Source organism: Glycine max, chromosome 13 (genome assembly GCF_000004515.6).
Source record: "Glycine max cultivar Williams 82 chromosome 13, Glycine_max_v4.0, whole genome shotgun sequence".
Taxonomy (NCBI): Eukaryota; Viridiplantae; Streptophyta; class Magnoliopsida; order Fabales; family Fabaceae; genus Glycine; species Glycine max.
In genome coordinates, this window is record NC_038249.2 from 21,354,655 (window position 1) to 21,375,954 (window position 21,300).

At 34.3% G+C, this 21,300-nt stretch overlaps 2 protein-coding genes across 12 annotated transcripts; both read right to left on the bottom strand.

Moving 5' to 3' along the window:
• Window positions 1-1,042: 1,042 nt before the first annotated feature.
• Window positions 1,043-4,182, bottom strand: GRF14 (growth-regulating factor). Of its 4 annotated transcripts, none has more exons than XM_041008039.1 (5): window positions 3,609-4,182; window positions 2,943-3,426; window positions 2,004-2,492; window positions 1,451-1,915; window positions 1,045-1,342 (listed from the first exon to the last, which is right to left on the bottom strand). In XM_041008039.1, the coding sequence occupies exons 1-3, from the start codon at window positions 3,796-3,798 to the stop codon at window positions 2,006-2,008; spliced, it is 1,161 nt and encodes a 386-aa protein (XP_040863973.1). In that variant the 5' UTR covers window positions 3,799-4,182; the 3' UTR covers window positions 1,045-1,342; window positions 1,451-1,915; window positions 2,004-2,005. The 4 variants fall into 4 exon arrangements, with proteins under 4 accessions (XP_014620920.1, XP_040863973.1, XP_014620921.1 ...); XM_014765435.3 differs by having other exon boundaries at window positions 1,046-1,342; window positions 2,004-2,486; XM_006593881.4 differs by having other exon boundaries at window positions 1,048-1,342; window positions 2,020-2,492.
• Window positions 4,183-7,606: 3,424 nt separating this feature from the next.
• LOC100795172 (uncharacterized) lies at window positions 7,607-20,914 on the bottom strand. 8 transcript variants are annotated; one of them, XM_006593884.4, is made up of 20 exons: window positions 20,502-20,914; window positions 19,230-19,523; window positions 18,736-18,924; window positions 18,458-18,541; window positions 17,801-17,860; window positions 16,806-16,850; window positions 15,564-15,763; window positions 14,340-14,813; window positions 13,701-13,827; window positions 13,407-13,604; window positions 13,176-13,262; window positions 12,602-12,664; window positions 12,013-12,087; window positions 11,851-11,901; window positions 11,273-11,350; window positions 9,991-10,125; window positions 9,557-9,664; window positions 8,867-8,932; window positions 7,880-7,970; window positions 7,607-7,791 (listed from the first exon to the last, which is right to left on the bottom strand). In XM_006593884.4, the coding sequence occupies exons 2-19, from the start codon at window positions 19,515-19,517 to the stop codon at window positions 7,902-7,904; spliced, it is 2,397 nt and encodes a 798-aa protein (XP_006593947.1). In that variant the 5' UTR covers window positions 19,518-19,523; window positions 20,502-20,914; the 3' UTR covers window positions 7,607-7,791; window positions 7,880-7,901. The 8 variants fall into 8 exon arrangements, 7 of the variants coding, with proteins under 7 accessions (XP_006593947.1, XP_006593945.1, XP_003542355.1 ...); XM_006593882.4 differs by having other exon boundaries at window positions 7,607-7,970; window positions 19,230-19,517; window positions 20,502-20,913; XM_003542307.5 differs by having other exon boundaries at window positions 7,607-7,970; window positions 20,502-20,913.
• Between the last annotated feature and the right edge of the window lie 386 nt (window positions 20,915-21,300).

The window sequence follows — 21,300 nt, forward strand, 5'->3', positions numbered from 1 at the left end:
CAAATTCACTTACACTAATAGACTAAATCCTTTCGTGTACAGTACAGTATGATTATGCCCTTCTTCATTACCAGCGTTTCCAAAACTCTAACATTATGAATCGTTATCTCATTTTTAATTTTAAGTTATTTTTACACGACATAGTATTACATTTTAAGTAAATATGTGTGTGAATTATTCCATATTTAAAAGTTATTTAATTTTCATCCAATTTAAAATAAACCTTGGCATATTTGGGAAACTAAGCTCTGGAAACTTTTTTTTTAATTTCAATATTTATATTTGTTTATAAATCTATAGTAACATTGCTATAGTTTAAAAAATCAAAAAAATATTTCAAAGCATTTGTAACATTTTAGTATAAGGGTTTTCTTTATTCAATATTCAAAATAACTATATTTTTCAAGTGGCACTTTTATTATAACTTTTTCACAAATTACGATAAAAACCGCTTTACAATTAAGGATAGAGATTACATTAATTAAGCCTTATTTTAAATGAGCTTGACATTTTCTATAAAATAAAAAACATTGAAATTTATTTTATTTATTTATTTAATATATTTTTTTAACTCTGACTTAATTTTTTTAAAACTTTGATCTTATTTAAAAGTTTGACTCAACCTTTCAGTAGAATAATTTAATATACAAAAAATAAGTTATAAACATTTAAATAGACTATTACAAAAATGATTTAATATCTTATTTACATTTAAAATAATCGACTAGAGTTTCTAAATGAACAAGTAGTAATACGCAAGCCTGATCTTGGTTTGTTTAGATGTTCAATGAATCAATGGTAGCAATAGGGATATAACTTAAATTAAGCCGACTCTAGCTGTTGGCTTGATCTTTAATTATGTCCATTAAAAGGTTTAACATTGAATCATCCTAATTAACAGTATGCGTAAAAAAAACAGTTGACGTGATTATGCAACTAAATAATCGGCTCTGATACCATTAGAGAATGAATAATTAGAGAATAAATAATGTGAGAGACTTTATTCAATCCCAAAAATTAGCTTAATCTGAAATTCTTTTTAGCTGATCCGAGATTTGGATTATTTCTAACAAAAATTAACTCCTAATTAAGTTTAAAAATACAATTTTATTTTTGGTGCAAAGTTTAAAAAGACAATGGGTACTTATAAATTATAGCAACGTATTTTGGAGGGAACCAAAACATATATGGTAAGCATCAGGGGACACGATTTCCCCGAATGTAGTTTTTTACGTAATAGAAAATCTTGGTGTGAGCATCATCTCTGATCTTACTATTTCATTTGGATGTTGTCCACAGAACTGAGGCACATGCACCCAACCTTAATCATTGAAGGCCACTTCTGCTGGACGGTGAAGCATCAAAACAGCAACTAATTCAATAAAACGACGATAACAAAATCATTTTGGGCAATAGCAAAAACATTTTATTTTTGTTGCTATAATCAAACCTTGTTTCTTAATCATGCGTGTCTCCCCTCATTAGTTTTCGTTTAACCTTCAATAATGCTACCAACCATATTCAAAGAGTTTCAGAAGTGACAAACAAGCAAATCCTTTCCCTGGGACCATAAAAAAGCATCCAAAATAATATTGTACTACTCAACAGAGAATGATGAACAAGCAAAAAAGGACGTGTCTTTGAGTGTTAGCTCAAACCACAAAGAACACAAAATGAGAGAGAGAGAGTAGAAACAACATTGAAAGCAAATAGCACACAAACACATTGGATCCCTCCATGGAAACACAAATCAGCTTCAACAACATTTAAAAACAGATGGAAAAAGGGGGAGCAATTAAAGAGAGATCTCACAAATCACAACATGATGTGAACCCCACCATGTAAGTACATTTTTGGCCTTTGATTCAAGTACAAGGACTGAAGGACCCCACTGTTGAAAGCTAAACTCAACCATCTGCAAAAACAAAAAATGCAAGTCATAAACAATTCCCTAGCTACTGATGACCCCATAATGAAAAAGAAAAAAAGGAACAAAGACTTACAGTTATAGTTCATTACCTCGTTGGGTTGTTGAATTGAAAGTTGCAAAATCATGAGTAGAAGTTGGAATGGAAATTGAAAGCTGGGTGGTGGATGATTTATCATCCAAATCAAGCCACGATCCTCTGCTTTTAGGGGGCCATTCATCGAAGAAGCGATGAACGGTTTTCTGAGGTTCTTCTTTCCCAAGTTTCATGAATGTTTCGCACTTGACATCACTGCCTGATATGTAGCAACCTTGATCTTGTTGTGGCTGTTTTGAGTTGTTGCCATTGAGGCTCTGAAGTTGCAAGTAGGAGTACTCGTTGTTGTCATTGGATAAACCAGAGCAGTTCCTCTGTTTCGAAGAGGAAGAGGAGCTTATAGTCAGTGGTGTGAGTTGCCATGAATCTTCCATTGAGGAAGCAGAGAAGCTTCTCATAGTTCCAGAAGGTTCTGTGAAGAAGGCATGCTCGTCCACCTCCTCCTTCAGTCCATACACATACCTGTTCCTTTTTCAAGAAGAACAAAAACAAAATCACTCACAAAACACTCCACTACTTCATCAAGCCAAGCAGGCTTGTTAGTATAAACTTCTCAATAAATACTTTACATGTACGTATTTTATAAATTAAAATTAACTTACATATTTTAACTTTTATAAAAATAAAAACCCTCTTACTTAACTTCTTCAAAAAGTGAAGTAAATTAGTTAGTTTTAATTTATGAAACAAAGAATCATGTTAGTTTAGCTAAAAAATATGAAAGTTATGAGTTATTTTTTTATTAAACTTGGAAAATCAAGTAGAGAACGTGTAACCAAACATGCTAGATAGATGATTGATTTATTTTGCATTTTATGTTCTGCTTCAAGTACTTGTTGAGAAGCAGCTATGTAAAGAAGACCTATGTTATGTAATGTGTAGAGTACAGCTTTTTGTTATCAGAAAAAAAAAAAGAACCTGCAGTCAGTGTTGTTGTTATTCTGAGAGCAAGAAGCAGTGTCGAGAAACAAGGGGGCACTGTTGTCTTGAAATGACAAAGCAGCACCGGAAGAGGGCCTCGAAGAATGATGATAGAGGAAGGAGTGGGAGGAATGTTGCTGAGGGTGAGGGTGATGATGATGATGATGGTAAGTGTCATGAGAGAGAGAATGAGTGGTTGGGGAGAGTGCATGTGCAGGACTGTTTTTGGTGATTGATAAGATTGTTGTTGGGGTTGAGGCATCTGTGTTTGTTGCCACTGCTGCTGTCGTTGGTGTTGTTTTCAAAACTTCCACAGGCTTTCTTGAACGATTTTTCCCTCTGTGCATGTGCCTCTCACAGTACTTTGAATCTGGATACGCCTCCTTTGAGCACCTCCATTTCTTTCCATCTGTTCTTCTACACCTCCCTGGCTCCGGGTCTATTTTCCTCCCCAACCCCATTGGCAAATAGTTCCATCCAACTGCATGCACACCAACACCAAACAAGCACAAAAAAACTCAACTTTAATGTTAAGACCAAGACCATTTTTGTAAAATCATATGAATAATAGTGTATCCGCTAGTTTAGAGTTTGTTACTGATATATTGTATACTAAAAGAAGAATGATATTGATGCAGATAGAAAATGATAAGATGGGCTTACAGTGTTGAGGGTGGTGAGGCAATAGTCTTGAGGAGTCCAAGTGGGTTGTTCTTTTGATGGTGAAGAGAAGGTCAGGGGGGATGGAGATACCTGAAGCCATGTATTTGTAGATGAGAGCTTGGTGTTCAAGCTCTTGCCACTGGGAAGGAGTGAAAGGGAACCTGTTTGTGTTAACGTTCCTTCCATTCATTATCGAGCTGAGGGGAAAGGGAAAGGGAAAGAACAGGGAAAAAACTAAAAAGGAATCAAAGAGCACAAAGGCTGGTGCTGGTGGGTGATAGTAACAAATGAAACAGAAGCTAGCTATTTCAGACACACCTCACAGTGCAGTAGTAAGTTAAAGAGAGGACAGGTTTCAGGCTTAGGCTCAGGGAGAAATGTGAGGAGAGGAGTTTTGAGTGTTATTGCTTCTTGTTTGTTACTTTGGACCCTTGGAGTAGAGTAGGTATATTTATTTCAGGGACCATTGTGTTACAGTAATAAACTAATGGTTCTGATTACATAGCTGCATGCCAATGCACAAATGCACACACTCTTTCTCTCTCTCTCTCTCTCAGCTCCTATTAGTATTATGACTGCACCTCTCTGTTGCTACTGCTTCTGCGAATAAGCTGCCTCTCTGGCAGCCCTTGTCTCTGACATCTTTACGGAAATCCATAAACTAAAGGAGAGAGAAAGAAAAGCTCCTAAAGACAAAAAAGGAAATAGTTATTATTGGTATTATTGTATATGAAACTATTTAAAGAGTTGGTGTTTGAAGCCAATGCCTGGCTGAGAAGATTGTACGGTTGGAGCTTTTACTGCTACTAACTCATTTACTTTTTCTGTTCCTTTACCTCAGACTCAGACTCAGACCCCCTCCCTCTTACAATTTTTGACCTTTTTCCTTTCGAGAAAGAAATGTAGAAAATGAAATATGCACACTTGCACAGTACAGATAAAAAAAACACTAGAATTAGAATCCCCTCCCTGTAAATAATTTTTTTCAATAAAAAGAAAATGAAATTCTTACTAATTTTGCAGGTGTATGGATATTATTTAACTGGGGTTATTTTATTTTGTGTTGTCCTTTTGCTAGTTCCGTTGAAACAAGTTGGACGTTCTGTTAAAGCAAGGGTACTTAGGGAATCCAAGTTTCAAATATTTATTTGTACTTGTAGTGGTTAGTGCTCAGATACTGTGAACTTTATTCAGTGACTTGGTATTAGAACTTGATCCTCCGTTTACCCTGGAAGTTGAAGATCATTCCCATAGAAAATTTACACAGAAAACAAAACACCAAACTTTATGTAGGTCCGTACTCAAAATGAAACGGCCCTCACATGCTTAAATATGCGATATGCCACTTTTTTCTGTTTTATGTAAGACAGAAGAAAATGGCAGAAAGGAGGATTGTTTGAGTTTCATAACCAATGGGAAATTGTAGAAAACACGTGTTAACTATTTGGCTCATCTAGTCTAAGCTAATAAGTACCACTGTGTCGTGATGGTAACTTCTTATTATCAATAGCAGAACACAACACTACAATATGAACATAAATTGCAACGAAAAGCTGGTCAATAGTGTTAGAGTAGCCAACCAAACATGGTCCAAGTCAGAAGGTTTGATGGAGCAAAACCAATTCAACCAAAAAGGGGACACATAACTACGCAAGTAAAACGAGAGACATGGATTGGCACGACCATTTATGTTGTTTGGTTGCATTAAAACCTTTGGAGATATTCATGTGTTGTAAGTTTTGCAGTACAAGTGTGCGGTCTTCACTCTTTAGCACGATTTTTATCCCCCTAGTAAACACAATTGCCTAAACACATTGTCTCTACCTTTGTACAACACTCAACTGCAACCAGCCAAAAGAAAAAAAATATCCTCATTTGTGTCTATCTACTTTTCTCTTTCTTGGACGTTTATTAATTCTCAATTTTACACCATACCTTAATATAACATCTAACTCTTTTACCTTTATTTCGTTTAGATACTCAAACTCTTTGTCAACGTCAATGCTCACAAATTTTAAGTACCTAACTGGTTAACTGACATAAATACACCATGTCGCACTATATAATTTTGTTGATATAAAAGCATGTCGGAATAAAATGATATTGCACAAACCAAAAATATTGTATTTTATGTGCATTGAAACTTGCAAAGTGAAAATTGTGAGGTCATTTCACGTAAAAAAATATTCCCTTCTGATATACAATTATAGTGTATTACTTCTTATACCATGAATGTTATAAAAAGGTAGAATATCCTTTGATAATAGCAGCATATGTTAGCAACAGCATCCATTATCTTCACCAACAGTTGAAGAACGGATTAATATTGAAATTTGAAATTTATAATGTCAGCTAGATGATTCGATCATAACATTTATTAGCAATAGATTTACAAAAATGTTTCAATTTTAATTTTTGTAAACGAGAAAAAGTGGTGCTAGCTAGCAACACCTGTACTGGTTCCATTATTTGTTTCACTTTATGAAAACACAGGGTCTATAAGCATGCCATGTACTTTATATTTTGCACTCATTAAAGTACAAATGCTTAATCAAAGCTCCACAAAACTACCAAGTTACTTAAAACGGTGACACATTTAAGAAGTAAAAGGTCCCAAGCAGGGACACATCAAATGTTTCCATTAATGTAACAGCTAGTAGGGCAAATCCCGGCATCTTTGCTGTAGCATTCTGGTTTTGAATCAAGCAGAACTGCCATATCTTGGACTTCTTGGACCACTGTCTTGCGTCCACACAACCCATGTCCCCAACTTGCAATTGCAACTTGTATCTATGTGTAATGCCAAAACTCATCACAAGTGCAAATTCAAGACGTTAAATTTGAATACAAAACTTATGGTATGGCGTGTCCTTTAAGTTCGAGAAATTAGTGACCATCTCTTCTTCTCTTCTTTTTTAAAGTTTAGTATAATCAAGGGTTAGAAAATATTATAAAGTTTGACATTGTCAGCGATTCACTTTTACACTTATTTTAAATAATCTAGGAAACTCTTTAAGTATTTTAATTTGAAAATTATGTTCATATAAAACAATTTATGACAAGGAACAAGTTCAAAGAAGGTTATATCAACTACCCATTTGCTTTTCAAACATAACTTTTTTTCCCTCTTCAATTACTATTACTATAGTTATGTTTGTATAAAAGTTGAATTCCATTGAACAAATAAGTAAATTTTTTTTGCTCTCACGTTTGCTGCTTTGAAAAGTGAGAAATTGAAGCATAGAATGGAATTTTTAACTTGTGATTAGTTAAAGGCTTTGGTAACAGTTATTATTCAGATATTTTCTCAAAGCAATATATTAAATCTGGTTCATTTCGTAGAAACATTTTGAGAAGTTTACTTTGATTCATTTTTTTAGGATTTCTTTCAATTGTTAGTTGTATTAATTTCTTTTCACAAAAATATCCTTAATTGTATAACAATTTTATCCTGATAAAAAATAATAAATATAATAAATCAATTTCTTAAACCCACTCTCATTAGAATAAGAGATCATTAGCTAAAATTTTTTCTTATTTTTCTTAAATGAAAATGTTAGGTAAAAAGAAATTAAGAAAATAAATTTTAACGGTTTTAAAGATTTGAGAGTTATATAATATATTGAAAATTGAATAATATTAACTAAATTCACTATTTTTTAAAATTCTTGCTAAGTGATTACGAATCCTGTATACACTAGTAATTGATTACCTCAATAGAACCCTCTGCCTTAATTATATATTCAAACGCGTTAAAACTTCTAACAAACTATTAGTGGCACCGACATCTTCGGACAGCGTGAAAGTCAAGCATATTTAGGGGAAGGGCAAGGGGATACATCACTTGCCATCTCTAATATGAAGTTTTTTGCCACAATGCGCAAACACGGACTATATGGAATGAACTCACAAAAACAAACACTTATCAAATCTTTTAAACAAACTAACAAGACCCGAATCCGGATCTTAGTCTTAGGAGCATAAAACATTGGTCGCAATAGATTTAAATTTAGCATAAGATTAATCATCTCTTAGTCTTGTTGCATGGGGGAAAAAATTACATAGAATGAAACCCTTGTAACCCTTTTAGGCTTGAATACAACATTCAAATATATATTTACAGGTACCGCAGACACACAAAGCCTAAGAAAAAAGGGCCCGGGGACCGTTTTGGGGGCAGGGACTGCATAAAGGGGGGAAATTTTAACTCAATTTAGGAAAATTATAAACACTGAACTTGCGTTCAAGCTTGAAACTAAATATAATATTACCATAACGTTTTGCATGGCAGCCCTATTCCTTTTGTAAGAAAGAGAGAACAAGGTCTGTATACACAGAAAAAAGCTGTGTATCCACGAAAAGCTGTTTAGCACAAGGCAACAAAGGGGGGAAATAATACAAAAAACTGAATTAGTAGTCTGAATACAAATACCAAAACAGAAAGATCTCAGTTAATATAGAAAACGCTTTATCATCTAAATAACGCAAATTAGACAAAACCAGCTTAAATTGATTTGAGAATGCAACCATACGATGCATATGTTCAATTGACTTTGAAAATTTTGCTTCTCATTAAACACACTCACATGTGTTCTCACACATACTTATGGGTCAATGCATCTAATAATAATAAAATCAGGTTTGTCATTGCTGGAGACTAGCACAAACCAACTCCCTAAGTGAGTGTGCACTTGAGATGCTAGCCAAATGGTCCAACCATCCAAGTGCACAAAACACTCTTTAGATTTGTACTCAAGGTTTTGAAGAAACCTTATAGTGTCCAACTAGACTTGATGCGGTACATGAAGCTTGCCAGTGCACAATGATTTTGAAGCACCGAAAAAACAAATGATTGAACCAACTTACAGGGTCAACAGTTGAATATAAAGTCAAACCCTCTGCAATACTGCAGCTGATTAGGGAGACCTAGCTAGTCCCTACAATGTGATTATTCCAGTTAAACTCACTTAACAAATTCCACATGTTCTCAGCCTGAAAGGTAGTGTCTGCTTATTTTTTAAAAGACAAGGTTTAGCAAAATACAGCTTAGTGCAATACTTGTGATCCAAGAAATTAATAATCTGGAAGTTTCAATAACATTTACATACTAAGTGCAGATTTTGGAGTAGCACTCAACTACGGGAAATTAGATAATTTGCAAGTCTTCTGATCATTTTGAATTTTTACAAGAAAATTTGACTAAATTTTGCATATATAGTTTAGCACAAGGTATGGTGTAAGCTCAAGAAGAAACAAACCTTCATAAAAGGCCAATCACGATATGGGAATGAGTCAATGAAACTCTCCTTCAGAAGCAATGATACCTGAAGGTACAAACCACCATCTCAGATCTTCCTCATATTTACTAAAATATGTTATATTCAATGCATGCCAATGTTTATAAATGATGGGAAACTTTAATGCATGCCTTTCAGTTACAAATTTTTAAATTATACATAATCTTGTTTCAATTAACTTGAGCAGAAGGCAAAGCCCTGCATCATTATTCTGATAGAAGAGGTTAGGTGACAGATAAAGGTTGAGCATTAGATGCATTATCTATGGAGCACACCTAAGCTTATCTACCTGTCTCTAGATATTCTAGGACTTGGGTCACTCGTATCACTGAACTTGAAATTATCACCAACAAAGTATCATCAGCAAATCAAGGTGGTTATTGGAAACAATTTCACTCTGCTTTATTTGATCAAAGGAAAAATTATAAGTATGAACTGACTTGAATATGACACGTACAAATTTACCATCCATAACAGGGATTAATCACATAATATATAGTTGATCCTTTTTTAGGGGTAAACATAAGACCAAGTCCAAGTTGGTTCTAAATCACAATTCTCAGTCAAATCCTTATTTTCAGAGAGGTTAAAACAATTGAGATAAATATCAAAATGTCTAACTTGATTTGTTGGTGAGACTAAAATACAGACCTTATCGTCATTGGATTGTACATTGGTGATTGTGTGAGAACGGATGTTACAGCAAAGAGAATCCAAGTAAGATCTTAACACTGAAAGGAACCCCTTCGCAGCTTCAATCTGTAGGGAAACTAACACACATGAGAACACACTTAAATGTTGAGACAGTTTGACATTGCCAAGTGTGACAGAAACAACTGAAAAGTAAGAAATATCTGAGGATGCACAACATAATGAACTACTAAGAAACTGGATAAATGTTTATTGCAAAATAAATATTAAATCACTTTGACAAAATACATGTAAGCATGACTAATGTCTGTAATAATCATTAATCAAGATACCAAAGGAGGCCAAAAAGTAAGGAATGAGAGACACAGAGAGCAATAAAGAGGAAATCAGGAACAGTAAAATGGATAATGATGATTTCATTAAAATGAGCTCACCTGCACTTCTGTGCATTCATATACTGGTCTTCTCCTACCCAAGTAACTTTCTCCTACAAGAGTTTCATGATAAGGACGTAAAGAAGAGACTAGCTCTTTCTGTCTTGGCAGTTGGGGAATTGTTGGTGACTTCACCTATTGCAACATAATAGCAATGTGATAAGAAATTAAGAAACCATGTGAGTCTACATTGATGTTAGCAGATAAGCACATGAAAAGCAATTAATTGTGCTGTATGTGAAAATAAATGGCTAGCAGTCTAGAAATCGTAGAAACACAAAACAGCAATTCGAAGGCAGCTCTTTCTGTGATCTTCAAACCTGCAACAAATCATTAGGAACTTCAGATATAAAATATTCAACCCATCTAACCACTTTACCAAATCAATCCTAAGCTTTAACTCTAGCCTCCAAATTCTTAATTCTCTTCCTCTCATGGGTTACACAGTCAGCATATGAAGTATCATTTGACGAATTAATCAAACTTGCAAATTAAATTATCAAATTACAGAAATTGAATGGCCACACTACACAGGCTAAGCAAACACAAACTTAACTCCAAAGCTATAAACCCAAAACTTGAATAATGAGTCTTTTTTTACCAACAGCAGCAATCAAGCCTTCTTCCACTAAGTGGGGTTGCTTAATGGATCAAATGACATAATGGTCTACCATAAATCAAGTCTATAGACAAATTATTGACCTCTAAATCCTTCTCAATGGTTTCACCTATAGTTTTTCTCAATCTCCAACCTTTCCATCTAGCAATTAAGCTACCTCCATTTCTGATTTACTCTCCTTACTAGAGCTTCTACAAATCTTCTCTGCACATGCCCAAACCACCTAAGGTGAATTCTTACCATCTTTTCTACTGTAAGTCCTACCCTGTCTATTTCTCTAATCAACTTGTAAATAGAGAGAGAAAACAACAGACATTTGATGAATTCCATGTATTTGAATTACATGGAAGAGCATATATTCATATTAGGTGTCATAAATACAAGGATAAGTACACATAATTACAAGAATATACTGTTCTCTAATTAACATATATTCTTTCCTATTTACGTTATTACCCAAAATGTTAATTTTCCAACAGATTTATAAAACTTGAATGTAAAAAAAAGGAACCAAAAACATAAAACTTGAATGTATTTCACATGCAAACAGAACAAAACATTACAATACAGTAGAACAAAAATTAACAATAGGCAGAGTAATGCTTTCCTTCATTTGAAGCAATGGCTTTATAATTGTTGAGATAAAAAGGATTTGATTTTTACCAGGTTTCTATCGGCATCAACCAGAATAACATTGGTAAACTTTGACTGAACTTCACTGGTCTTGTTCTTAATACCGACCTATAAATTAATTTTGTAAGCAGTCAGAGACATCACAAATGGTATTATCAATTGAAAGATTAAGTTAAAAAACAGTTGAACTTGAAACCAAATTTAAAACTGCACACTCTTGTAGCAAATCTAATGTTTTTTTCCAATGTATGAAAGATAATACTAAAAGTTAGACCAGCTTCAATGTAATATATCCAATGAGAAATGCTAAGAATACACTCTCTCTTATTGGTTGAAATTTATTGAAAATTAACAAAAATTATGGGTTGCACATTCTATTCAATGATTCTCTCTCCTGATTTTGTAATTTTCAATAAATTTTAACCAATATAAGAGTGTGTTCCTAGAACTCCTCTATATCCAATACCCAAGTAATAAATTGACAAATGCAAGGGCAAGCTCTGAGAGTGTATTTAGAACAAAATATTTTAAAATGCAAAAGCAACCTCATAGCCCTGCTTCAAGCAGATAATATTCCTATAAGTTAAAGCAAAGAACTGAATACTCACTACATAAGGGACAGGTGCATCTAAAAACTCAAGCATGTCATTTGGTAAAACCTGGAAAAACATGTTCTCATCAAATACCATAAGGTACATATACAAATTAATAACATATTAACATGTAAAATTCACATTCACTTTAATAGAGAAAAGAGAAAGAAATCAAACTGGCATTAACAGGCTTTGCCACCGGTAAGGCTGGATTAGCGGAATAACTGATAAAACTGAAGCAGATAGGATTCCCTGATTATGAAAGAAAATTTTAAAAATTATAAATCAAGCCAGAAAAATTATTTCTAATATGTACCAAGGAAAAATATAAATGATTTTTGCACTTAAATTTACCAAATTATTTCCCTAAAGATTGACTGTGAAGCAAAAATGTCCATATTAATCCAGATAATTATAGATATGCATATTTCATTGAGAGTGACTGATTTGTAAAACTAGAGAATAAGAATTCTGTTGCAAGATAATCAAATCATGAACATGACTTTAACATTAAAAATAAGCTGCAAAATGAGTAACATATGCACAAGAACTTGTACCAGGCAAAGAAAACAATGAGAAGAAATAAAAATAAAAATATAACTACTAATGTTCCTAATAGAGCAGGGACCTAACAACAAGGGAACATATATAACCAATGACCATATAACTTTACAGAAGACCATGATGATGATTATAAACAGGATACATTAATCCGTAATCGCTGTCACAAGATCATTGTAAACTTAATTTTAGGTACAAGACATACCAAATTAGAACAGACAACAACTATCTGCTTCTCTAGTAGAACTCCTGCAAAGAATGTTAACACCTGCAGTGTGCAGAAGAACCACACAATCAATCAAACCAACTCATATACAAGCATTATGAAACTATTACACTTCAATCACTGCATTTCAACTTCAGGAAATGCATTATTGTGTCTCTAATTTAGCTTACAGTAGAGGTGATCAAGTAAACAATTTATACAAGATCTTCATCCTGAATATAGAAGCCATGGCGATTAATAAAGAAATAACTCCACAGATAACAGATTTTACATGTAAAAGATGCATCCACAAATTCCTTAAATGCTGAAATCATGATAAACTTAGCACTCATGTTACAGCTTGAGCAGAAGTCCTCCTCCTCCTCCCCCCCACCCCCTCTACCAACTAAAAACCCTCTACCTGCATATAAGCTCAACCTTGAAATGATGCTGCCAAATCTATTGCAGAAAAAATTAATAACACATATACTTGCAAGATCAGGCATGATGATATCAACAATATATGGAAACAAAACAGATTTCATAAAGTCTTAGACATAAGCATAAAACTTACATTTTCAAGTCTCAATGTACCGCACAAGCAAGCTACAGCCCATAAAGATAATGCATTTGCCTCTTCCACCAGAAGAGCAATGTGTGCCTGAGATTAACAAACAACAATGAAGTACTGTATTTACCATAAACATGTGACTATCAAACAAAATGCTCCTAGAATACTGAAATTTCAAATCTAAAGTTCAATGAAAGCAAACTTATCCACTAAAGATTCATTATGACAACATACATCAGCTAATCCCAGACCAGTACTGGACGTTTTCAAATCAACTGTTGAATCAGCAAGACGTAGAACTGTCTCAGCTGATCTGTGATATTCCAAGGGATGCAAGTGCTCCAAAGGATGAAATGTAAGTGATGAGCCCCTGGCAGGGCAACTTAAACGGTAAAACTCGCTTACAATTTGTAGTGGTCCATGGTTATTTTCCTGGGAATTGATAAATTACCGTCAGCTACAAAATATCATCATGAATGACAACTGACAAGTCAAAAAAAGCTATACATGCTTTGTCAAACTACAAACCTTGGCCCACTCAAGAATATCATTTAAGTCATTTAAATCCTCTTGGCCAGAGAAAGATGCTTCCTCTGTCTCATTATCATCAACATCACTCCTAAAATTTCTGTCTTCACAAGGCGAGCCTTGAAAACTGCATAATAAGGCAGAACATACCTTTAAGATGAATCACCTAGTAGAAAGGGACAATTATTTTATTCAGGACAATTGTCCTATATAAGATAACTGCAAAATCACCATAATTTTTTTTAATAAATTTAGAAAATTATTGGAAGGAAATAAATAAGAAATATAATGAAAAAGGAGAAAAAGTTATTCTCTGAAGAAAAAGCAATCAAATGATAAAGGAAAAAAAAGAATCACAAGAACAACACATACAAAGCAAGGACATTAATAAAAAAGAGCACTCCAATCCCTGTGCATGTCTGTCAAGGAGTTCCTACTAAGAAACGTATAAACAAAAATGAAGGGGGCTATGAAAGCAAGCTTTGGATTCAAATGTTTCCTTAAAAGAGAGAGAGATAGACCATTTCACTTCAATGAAAGATCAAACACACTATATATACTAGGGAAAGAGAGTAAACACACCAGAAGTAAAACAAAACTTATTTCTTAACAAAACAACTAAGCTCCAGAGACATGAACCTGCAGGAAGATTCAGAACTTTCATACTGGCAATAGCGCAGAAGGGGCAAAATAGCATTAGGTAAATGTTTGTCTTCTGATTGTTTGTTGGTTGCAAAAGCATCTCCATAGTGATCACTATTTTCGGAATTTGCAGGCCCAGAATCTTCTTTGGCTGTTGTCCTATCATTTACAGGATCAGTAAGCAAAGCATCGTCATAATTGATTCTCTCCTTATATGTCTGCAGCTCCCCATCAACCGTTAGATGCTCTGATTGACCATCATCCACAATATTTTCAGGTGTAGACTTTCTCACTCTTGATTGAGAAATTACTGTATTTCCACCAAGTCTGTCTTCTATTGGTCCATCACTCACCAAAACACTCTCCGAGTAGCCCTGTAGGTTTTCTTCCTTATGGTTACCTTCATCAAATTCTAAATTTAAATCTCCAACACCTTTTGTCAACCGCTCTAGCCTTTCTTGTGTGAAGATGCTACAGAGATATTAGCACAATGAAATAAGCAAAAATCATGAAACCACAACTTCCCATCATGCTAGAAAGTAAACAATTTTAAGTCTCATGCATAAGTAAACATCGTGTGAGCATATACTGTCCATAATCTGATGCTAAAGGGCAGACGAAAGAAAAACAACAAATAAAGCTCCTCTTTTTATAAGTTGAGTACTCATTACACAAGACCAGAAATTTGACACAACAAACTACATCGTGGCTCTTGGGGAAGCTTGTACTTTTTTAATTATGATCAACCAATTTAAACACAGTTAGTATTTCTTTATTTCCTGCAGAAAACTGTGTTAAGATGCATATGTGAGTGTGTGTGCACATGGGTGTGCATATTCTGCCCAAGTAGGCAAGTACATAAGTTGACCGTCTTTTAAATATCTTATTATGAGTGCATTAAACACTCACCTAGTTTTTAATGGATTAATTTGATGAAATGCAAATATTCCTTCTATTATGAGTTTATCTTCACATCAATATGCTTAGTTGAACAGGCTGACAATTCAATTTTGCAAAATACTATCATACATATAATGTTTCAAAGGTACTACGGATTAATACTTAACACTTTTTTACTGTTTTGATGCATACAGGGAGTTCAAAACAGATCTACTGTTTACTGACCATCCCTTAAAAATTAACTACATTAAGTGCACAAAGAAATTGCAAATATCTTCTGCATCTATTTCCATCTGATGACTCTTGATTACAGATACCTACCTATTCAATACACCAAAGTGCAATTCAAAAGCTGGGATCCTTGAAAGAATGCAGTAACATCTCTGAGTGATTAATATATGTCGTCTCAAAGACGAGTAAGAAGGCTGCTTATCAGAAATCAGAGATAGCAATCCAGAGGGCTTTTGCACTAGTTCTTCAACTAAGACACAACACCCATAAAGTGTTGAGTTTTCAGCACCCTTCAAAGGTAAAATAAACAAAAAGAAAAAAGAAAGTAACATTGTGAGGTAACCAATACAATTTCAACATAAAAAATGAACAAGGCATTACTTGGTAGGGTAGATTTGGAAAGAAAACAAAGGAAATGGTTTATGCATATATATATAAAGGCATTATTTGATCCGAGCCTCCTAGGAATTATCCTGGGTTACTTTTTCGTCTGCACTGTAGCATACATACCCCTCCCCACACTAGGTCTTAGACCCCCAATGCACATCAAGAAAAAGGCTATACTCCAAACACATCAACCAATATCCTTTCCTTTCTTTCCAAATTCACTCCACCAAATAGTGCATGCATTATGGTAAGAGAAATGTTAGCAAGACTCTCTCTAACACAGTCTCCATGATTGGCTGAAATTTATTGGAAATCACAATTTTCTGTGGGGACCACTTGTTATTTAATGAATCTCTCTCTTGATTTTGTAGTTTTCAATTAATTCTAACCAACAATTGAGTGTGATAGAAAAAATGCGTTGCTAGCACTCATCTTAAAACCAACAAATAAGTTACACTAGTAGCAAGAAAATTGTATTCTTGCATAAGAGAAATTGAGGGTTTATATCTTGGATGATGTAATGAAAACAGAATTAGCACTAGCCACTAGCAAATGCGAGGTTGATTTTTGCATCATATAAGGAGGTAGACATTATAACCATCATTAATACATAGATCAAGGGGATTAGGTCCAAAACTACTATGAAAGAATCCCTAAAACTGCTCCCGCAAAAAATCTCTTCAGATGGCTTGGTATCAACTAGTGCTCAAACTACTCTTAAGGGTATAATATTGTAACAAGGATAGATCCATCCAGAAGAAAGAGAAATGGAAATATATGTGAAGAGTACATTCCCACATGTAGTTTTAGAATACAATTTGAAAAGTTGCATGTATTCCAAATAACATCCCTAGAATATTTTGATATTACGAAAAACAGCGAAAGCTCACATAATGACCAAAAGAGGAAAATGTAACTGGCAACAAAGTAACAATAAGATTATACCTGTAACCTGAATACAAATGACAGATCCCTTTGTTTAAGGTGTTCCTGCAATTCACAAACAGACCTTTAGTTACCAATATTTAACAACTTAGATATTGATGGGCACCCCATAGTTGGTCCTGATAGACCCCCAGTTCAGGCACCAAAGAGGGACATAAATGACAAGGGTAGGATGGAAATTGAGGTGGAGGAGCCTGTTGGAGAGGGACCCTAATAGAATGAGCAGGTGGCAGCAGATTAGTGGCGAAGGGAGTGAGGGGAGCATGCGGAGTGGAAGGAATATGAGGGATGGAATGGGGGACCAGAGGAGGCATTGAAGCTGTAGGGAATTTCTTGTAGGCTTTTGCCTACGGGTAGAGTAGCATTCTTGCTTCTGAGTTATCTCTAATTTTTTATTTTCTATTCTATCGGTTATTCATATTGTTTCTGTTATGGTAAATACAAAACTGCTCTACACAAGTATACATTTCCCTTTAATCCCAGTGTAAAAACCAGGATCTATCTGATTCTATCAGATATCCTCCAACTGTGTCAAATACAAAGTTTGATAACACTTCAGAGTAAACAAAATCTGATTATAAAGAATTTGGATGCTCCTGAGTTTTAGAGGCCTGAGTCTATTTTCATTTTTTCTCTTTTTTAAGGGGGATCATTCTTTTGGTCCGACCTCCTTTTTTTATTTTGGGCTTTTTAATTTTTCTGGGCCAGTCTCTTTTTTTAGTCTTCAAATTTTCTGTTGGATACAGGCTTCAATACCATATTAGAATTTGCGAGCAGACCCTTGTCCAAGAGTGAAGGAGAGTGTGTATTAGTTGGTTTAACTTGAATGGCCTGTTTGTCTAAAAATGCTTTGATATTGGACTCAGTTAATAATTAGTCAATCATTCAAGAACAGAAGGAAGAATATAATCATGCATTAATCAAATATTAAATTAAGAAAATAATTTGCATAAATTAATATTAATCAAAGCTTAACATTGCAAGGAAAAAAATACCTGCCCAAAAAGAATTTCATTCAACTCACTCATGGAAGGGGTTCTCTCAACAGCACAAACCTAAAATAACATCAAACAAAACTAAAACCTCATTAGAAACACCACATAACTTATTCACATATGAAAATAAATAAATGTAAGACAAGACAGACAAATAGATGCCTGACTCCATAGATTATTTACTGTATAAATACATAAACTACTATTAATGCAAATAATTTAAATACAGGCAATATTGTCACTATTGATCACTCCGATTTGTCAGTTACTATGCTTTAATAACACTGCATACCCACTCTAGGTGAATGGACATAATTTAATATATTACACAAACACAAATGATGTTCTCTTACTCACCCTACCCTGACCCTACCCATTGCCACTTATGTCTTATGCTACACCCCAAGTGAGTAGAAGATGGAACCTCCAACATTGTCAGCAAATGCCCCAGTCTTACAGATGGGGCCAGTGCCAATGAAGCTACAAGCTCATTGACATCTATTTTTATTCTCAATTTCAGGGGAAAAAGAACTCAATGCTTGAAGTCATTTCTGTTTTCATCTACATATAGCTTTTATAATATTAATAATAATGATAATATTTTGACATAGAAAATGAAGGAAAAAAAGATTGAAGTTCATTAAGCATACATCTAACCTCTAAGCCTCCAGGGAAGCAGAAAGAAATAAGATCCTTGCATTTAAGAGGCAGCTGTTTTTCTGGAGGGTAAACAAATAAGACCTGAAAAATTGAATACTGTTCTTGGTCCATATATATATTTCAAGACAACTAATATTAAAGACAGTAGTCAATGAAGTTCTAGTAGTCATTGTAGTAAAACTTGAATGGTAACACAGTTAACATTAGTACTAGTACCATTTGGCAATGAGAATAATAATTATGAAAGTTCAGTATCTGCTACCAAAGATCACAACCTGAGGTTCAATATTGGGTTCTACACGAGATTGATTCTGATAACCGAGTGCACTTCTCAATTTACCAGAGCCTTCAAACTTTCTATCAACATATTGCCTTTGCAGTGCCTGAACATCACAATTAGGAGGAAGTCCAACAACCACCATGCTCTCAAACAGTTGTGAGGGCTCCTTCCAAGACCTATGGTCCTGTGAACTCAGATAAGATGGAGTGTATGAGAACAATCAAGGGACAGTATAGTTCATGAGATGAGATGTGCCCTAAGGCAAGAAGAAAATATATAGATCCTAAAAGCTTATAATGGCATTGAGAGTGGAGAGCTGAAAGTTCAAATATGTAACAGATGCAAGGGCTGAACTTCCAAGGAAGAGGAGCATTCAAAACCAAGTGTTTCAAGATACTACAATAACAATCAACTTAAGCTTTCTTTATAGTTCATACACAAAGGACTAGACATAAATCTGGTACATTGAAGCTGAACATTGTACCATACCATGTACTGCAACTGAAAGTTTGCAGCCCATTGACGCTTCAGACTAGTCAGGATTTCAGGATTATAATTTGTGTTTTCAACATTAGGAGGGTGTGAAAAACCTTTTAACATTTTTGCAACATGATACTGCAGCCTTTGAAGTTGGCTACCAGTGTTATCATCTTTTGATGACATTGGAGAGTTAACAGCAGCTGCAACAGCTCTAACCACATCCTCTCTTGTCTGCATAAAAAATGAAGCACCCCAACTAGGACCAGCTGACCCTTCTTCCTTTGACATTCCAGTCATCTGTGCCTTCAATAACATGGCATTCAATGACGCAAATTATCAAGAATTTCATGTAAGCAACATAAACTCTAATAAAGTATCTCTCAAAACTAGAGCTACATTAAGTCTAAAATCCATTCTGAAAGATGAAAATGGAGGAGAATAATTACAGCCAGGAACAATTATACTGATAAGCCACCAAAAGTTGAAGCTCTTGAGCACCGATTGTAGTATGCTAGCTCACAAAGCATTGTGTGGAAAAAGTAAAACTTTAAATTTATTTGCTATTTGTATCATTTACTACTCTTGTAGAACCGATCAAGTGATTACCACTAGGTCAGAAGCTATAGCAAATGGCAAGAGTGCAACTTTATTTCCTTAAGAATTCTCAGAGCTGCATCCAGTTTAAAGTGCTGCCCCCATTATTGGTGTCATAGGTTGGGATGTTAAGTCCAACAAATATAGTAAGGGGGTGACACTCACCAAATAAAGCCAACAACTCTTAAAAGACTTACTTAACTGATTAAAATTTATGTTAGCAACCTATTTATTGCTAGTAACTGCACCAACTGAACATACGAGACCAAATAAACAGTGAAAGTAGTCTATAATGGGTCCACAACTAATCATGGCATACCCCATTTTTCCCATGTCTCCATACAAGCAAAAGCTGCCACATAACTAAACATAATTTGGATTACTTATAAAATTAACTAAAAAAGATAAATTAAAAAAAAAAACTAAAAAAGAAAAAGCCCAAAGAGGAAGTGACTATCTTATACATCAATTTTCATGATCTTCTGCTCAGTCTGTTACACTAACTGAGAAACATAGAGGAAGAAAACGCGCGAATTGAACGAAACAAAACAAATAAAAAAAATATAATTGAATAGAAGCATAACATACAACTTGGTAACACAATGCCCCAGCATGAAAATAAAAACAAACAAAATGATATGAATTGAAGCGGTAAAAAAAGTTGACATAGAGAAATGGAAGATTGACCTCGAAATAGCAAAAGAAAAGAAGAAGCTGGAAAGCAGAGAGTTGGGGCGGCCGTTAGCGAAGCTTTAGGGTGATGAAGTAGTTCATTCAGGTAGTGTTGGGTTGCGGAGTGAATAATATATTATATTGGATTTGGAACAGAAAGAAGAAAAGGGAAATAAAATAATAAAAGGAAGATTGAAAAGTGGTACAAGGGTGGAACGAAAGGACAGACAAGTTGAGAAAGCAACGAAAAGAGGAAGAGAAAGAGAAGAGAAGAAGGTCAGTTTCTTATTTTGCACGCCTTTCTTTGTTTGCTACCCTCCTCCTTCTCTCTTTGGTTGGTAACAACCAATGCATCCTCTCTTTCCTTTTCTAAAGATATACTATCATAACTCTTCTCTTTGCCTCTCTTTTTTAATAAGTATCTCTCTACCAATATTAACAAATTTCAACCCAAATGACTGAGAGATTATTGCTAACATTCCTCCATTGATTTAGAAATAAGTTATTGGAAGGGAATTTTGAATGTTTTTTTTATTTGAAATAAGTATGGGTAATTTTAAATATATTAATCAACCAATCACAAATATTTGAAAAAAAACTCTAACAAGTATTTCGTAAGATGTTTTTCAACTTAAGCAATATTTCCATATAAAAAGTACCACCAGGAGTTGTGGGACCTAGTAAAGAAATTAAACAATTGCATTTTGACTGGTGTTTCTTGTGAGAAAAAGTGAACCCAATAATGTGAGGTAATTTATGGGACACATTCAATAAATGTTTTAGAAATAGATTATTAAAAACCTTTTTGTTCCAT

Excerpts from the sequence above, each read along its gene's own strand:
- GRF14 (XM_014765434.3), bottom strand. The coding sequence starts at position 3,798 with ATGAATGGAAGGAACGTTAACACAAACAGGTTCCCTTTCACTCCTTCC. Across the intron at positions 3,427-3,608 it reads GCCTCACCACCCTCAACACT|TTGGATGGAACTATTTGCCA; the intron begins GTAAGCCCATCT and ends GTGTGCATGCAG. Across the intron at positions 2,493-2,942 it reads AACAACAACACTGACTGCAG|GAACAGGTATGTGTATGGAC; the intron begins GTTCTTTTTTTT and ends TTCTTGAAAAAG.
- LOC100795172 (XM_006593884.4), bottom strand. The coding sequence starts at position 19,517 with ATGACTGGAATGTCAAAGGAAGAAGGGTCAGCTGGTCCTAGTTGGGGT. Across the intron at positions 18,925-19,229 it reads ACTTTCAGTTGCAGTACATG|GACCATAGGTCTTGGAAGGA; the intron begins GTATGGTACAAT and ends CTGAGTTCACAG. Across the intron at positions 11,351-11,850 it reads ATGCACCTGTCCCTTATGTA|GTCGGTATTAAGAACAAGAC; the intron begins GTGAGTATTCAG and ends ATTAATTTATAG.